The sequence below is a fragment of the Gekko japonicus genome, unplaced genomic scaffold (assembly GCF_001447785.1).
Source record: "Gekko japonicus isolate JY-2015 unplaced genomic scaffold, Gekko_japonicus_V1.1 scaffold1967, whole genome shotgun sequence".
In the NCBI taxonomy this organism is placed as follows: Eukaryota; Metazoa; Chordata; class Lepidosauria; order Squamata; family Gekkonidae; genus Gekko; species Gekko japonicus.
The window spans coordinates 234046-237590 of record NW_015175421.1 but is presented as its reverse complement, the minus strand read 5'-3'; the positions used below and the strand labels follow the sequence as shown (position 1 = coordinate 237590).

Below are 3545 nucleotides of genomic sequence, written 5' to 3'. Positions count from 1 at the left end.
GGAATTTAGTTTTCGTTTGTGCTTTAAAGCCACAGCAATAGAATTCGCTCCCAACAGTATTACTGCAATGTTTTACACCCAAACCACAAATGATAAATAACAGAATGGCTATAAGCATATAAATGTTCTGGGGGGGGTGGTCCTTTTGTTTCTGTCATGGTGGCCCCCAGGTGCTTTGACAGCACAACTGGTGGGGCATAAGACACAAAAGGTGAAAATGACTGCTTTAATCCATTGTTAATACTTAGCAAGAGGACAAACAGAAATCTTAAATATTTTGTGTACAGTTTACTGAATTGTTGTTTACAGCTAGTATGTCAGGACTGACCCAAATACAACCACTGCACAGATACCAGTAGAAGACCTCATCCCTCTTTCACCCTAACACTATTTATTTATTTATTTAGACTTTTAGGACTCAGGGCAGTTCACAACAGGATAACAACAACAGAAAATTTAAAGTTAAAACCATAATAAAATACCATACAAATCAATAAACAGTCTGTTCCAAGATTGGGGGAAATTCATAGCCTCACAATCATTGCCACAAAACTCTTCACTGTTTAGGCTGGAGGCTAACACCTGATTACACTTCAGGAACATACCCCGTTATTATGGTCACTATGGTCAAGGCCATCTGTATTACAGATAGTGGGGAAGGCCAATCGTGTACCTCCAAAACAAGGAATTAAAATCACGCTGCAAATTACAAACACACAGCAACACTACCCAATATTTGAGTTTTCAAGGAGGCTTAACTCCTTCATGCCCCTGCCCCAGAGGCAAAACGGCAGCAGGAAGAGACATCAGCATGTAGCCAATGGCATTCAAGGGTACAGCAAACAGGAAATAGATCCAGAGAAGCAAAAGATAAAGGCAGCAAATGAGACAGGAGTCCACAGGATGAGACAGGGCAGAGCATCTGATCACTGGAGTCTTGCAAATACATTGCATGAACAATTTTAAATGCCACCACAGGCCTAAGGACTGGAAACATTTTTAAATAAGCAGATTTTCCCAGAAAGTGGGAGTTCTACAAGGAATCAGGCACAGAGGCAGACTCATGAGATGGTGGAGAGTCAATCGGGGCAGGGAGGCATCCAAAGGTACTGCATCCTCACACTGGAGGTTACTGTTTGCCAGCCCATTCAAACTGAGCTTTCCTGTTCTGTTTGCATTACAGAGCCGGACTGCTATGGGATCAAGTTCCTTGCCCCATCCCCACCTGGGTTTTCTGTGGTCACAAATAGAACAGCAAGTCCCAACATGCCGCGTTTAGCCAGCTGGGTGTTTCTGCTGCCAGTCACTTACCTCATCAGGGCAGATAACTAGCTTGAAGTTGAGGAGATCGTCTTGGTCTGAAAAGTCTATTTCACATGTTTTCGGCAAATTCAGTTCATTAATATCTGGAAGGAAAAATAGAAGAAGTTGTCAATTCACAGAGAAAAGGAGGATTGTTGAGCCAGCCAATGAGGAAGGAAGCCTGTTTCACACACTAATCCACCAGTCCTCCTCCCCCCAGTCTCACAAGCCACTGACAATCACTGTCTATTCATCTAATGTCTTTGGAAAACAGATGACAGGAGTCAACATCACTTTGATGCCAAGTTGCATACTTCAGAGAATACAATGTCACAAACTACAGAATAATTGAGCATCTTGCAATGCTAATATCAGACAGATTATTTTCCTCATACCTTTCTTCTCTTAGGGAAATATGGGCTTATTTTGAAAACCAGTGCACTGTATGGGAACCACTGTTGAACACTGGCCAGGAGAATCCCTGCTCGACTGCACAAAATGGCCTAGGACAGGTATGCACAGTGTTTTGTCTCACAGCTTGAGTTACTTCAAAGTTATCATAAGAATGAAAATGGAGAAGCCCCAGAGTATGCCAGAGAGCTACCCAAAGCAAGACAATAAGTAAGACACCCCATTCACCTCCTTAAGAACTAAGGTACTATAACAGATGCAACATTAGAATTAAAGGGGAGATCTGGATTTATATCTCCACCAAGGCACTAAGCTCATGGTAAGGTCCGTAGCCTAGTATATCCCAAGAAATGTTATAGGATTGGGGGGAAGCAATCCACTCACATTACCTTCAGATCACTAAAGGAAGAGGGGGGGGGAAATATCATAAGAATGAAAATGGAGAAGCCCCAGAGTATGCCAGAGAGCTACCCAAAGCAAGACATAAGACACCCCATTCACCTCCTTTAGAACCAAGGTACTATAACAGATGCAACATTAGAATTAAAGGGAAGATCTGGACTTATATCTCCACCAAGGCACTAAGCTCATGGTAAGGTCCGTAGCCTAGTATATCCCAAGAAATGTTATAGGATTGGGGGGAAGCAATCCACTCACATTACCTTCAGATCACTAAAGGAAGAGGGGGGGGGAAACTTAATGCACTTTGCAGACAAACAGGTTAAAGAAAGACTCAGCACCAAGATTCAGACAACTGCAGACTTCCTGGAGCATACACCAAGTATTTTTAACTTCACCCATGCAACCACGGTCACCCTTCAGGATATACACAAAATGTGGGTGTATCCAAGCAAAGCCCAGTATCCCATGGTTAGAACATCAGACTAAGAACACATGGACCTGGGCTGAAATCTGTACTCTGCCATAAAGCTTGATAACACTGAACCAACTATTCTCTCAACACACATCACAGGGTTACTGAGAGAATAACATGGGAGAAGACCTTGCAACAGTGCAGCAGGCTGTAAAATTTGTGGGGGGCGCTGAAAATCTGGGAGGGGGCGGTGCCCCATATGACCCCTCAGTAGCTACAGCCTTGGGTGTACTCCGCCACCTACAGGTCCTCCAAAGAAACAGCATTTCCATTTGCAGATGAAGGGAGCAGCAACTTCCTACCTCACAGTGCTGTTAGGTGGAGGGAAAAGAAAGACGTTGAATCAATCCTTTCATCTCAAGTTAATCCGTCTCCCACATTTCTCCAGAACCCTAACCTGCCCCAGCAAATCTTTGCAACAAAAGAGAAGCACCCCCCCCCCTTGTGCCCGCCATCCTTTAGAGGGCCTAACCTGCCTCACAGGGCTGTTGTGAAGTTAACACAGAGAAAGGGAGAGGGAGACTGTGACCTGAGCAACCTGGAAGAAAAGCAGGCTAGGGACGGGGCCACCCAAGCCCAACCCTTCTTAAAATTTGAGAAATTCAGAATTAGGGAAGCTGGGGGGAGGGGGGAGAGAAGAGAGATGAGGAGAAAACAAGAAGCCCTTCCTTTTGACGAAAGCGGCGGGAGGTGACTTTTCCCCGCCGACCTCTTTCCTCCCCCCAATCCCTCCCCATATGTGCCCTCGCCGACCTTTCTGGATGCGGAGCTGCGCGGCGGAGGCTTTCTTGCTGGAGCCTTTGGTGCCGCCGGCCGATTCCTCCTCCTTCTTCTGCTGCTTCAGCGAGAAAAGCTTGATCATCCTGGCGGGCTCCGTTCGCTTTCCTTCCTTCCGGCCTCGCTCTCTCGCTCCCGCCTTCCTACCGCGGCCCGGCCCGGCCCGGCCCAACCCAGCCCG

General features: G+C 46.1%; 1 protein-coding gene across 2 annotated transcripts in view; it reads right to left on the bottom strand.

Moving 5' to 3' along the window:
* Positions 1-3539, bottom strand: part of UBE2M (ubiquitin conjugating enzyme E2M) — a 14922-nt gene extending 11383 nt beyond the window's left edge. For both annotated transcript variants that reach the window (XM_015425798.1, XM_015425800.1), the window contains exons 1-2: positions 3341-3539; positions 1312-1406 (exon numbers count right to left, since the gene is read on the bottom strand). In XM_015425798.1, the coding sequence (XP_015281284.1) occupies positions 1312-1406; positions 3341-3449 (204 nt within the window). In that variant the 5' untranslated portion in view covers positions 3450-3539. The remainder of the gene's footprint in view (positions 1-1311; positions 1407-3340) is intronic.
* Between the last annotated feature and the right edge of the window lie 6 nt (positions 3540-3545).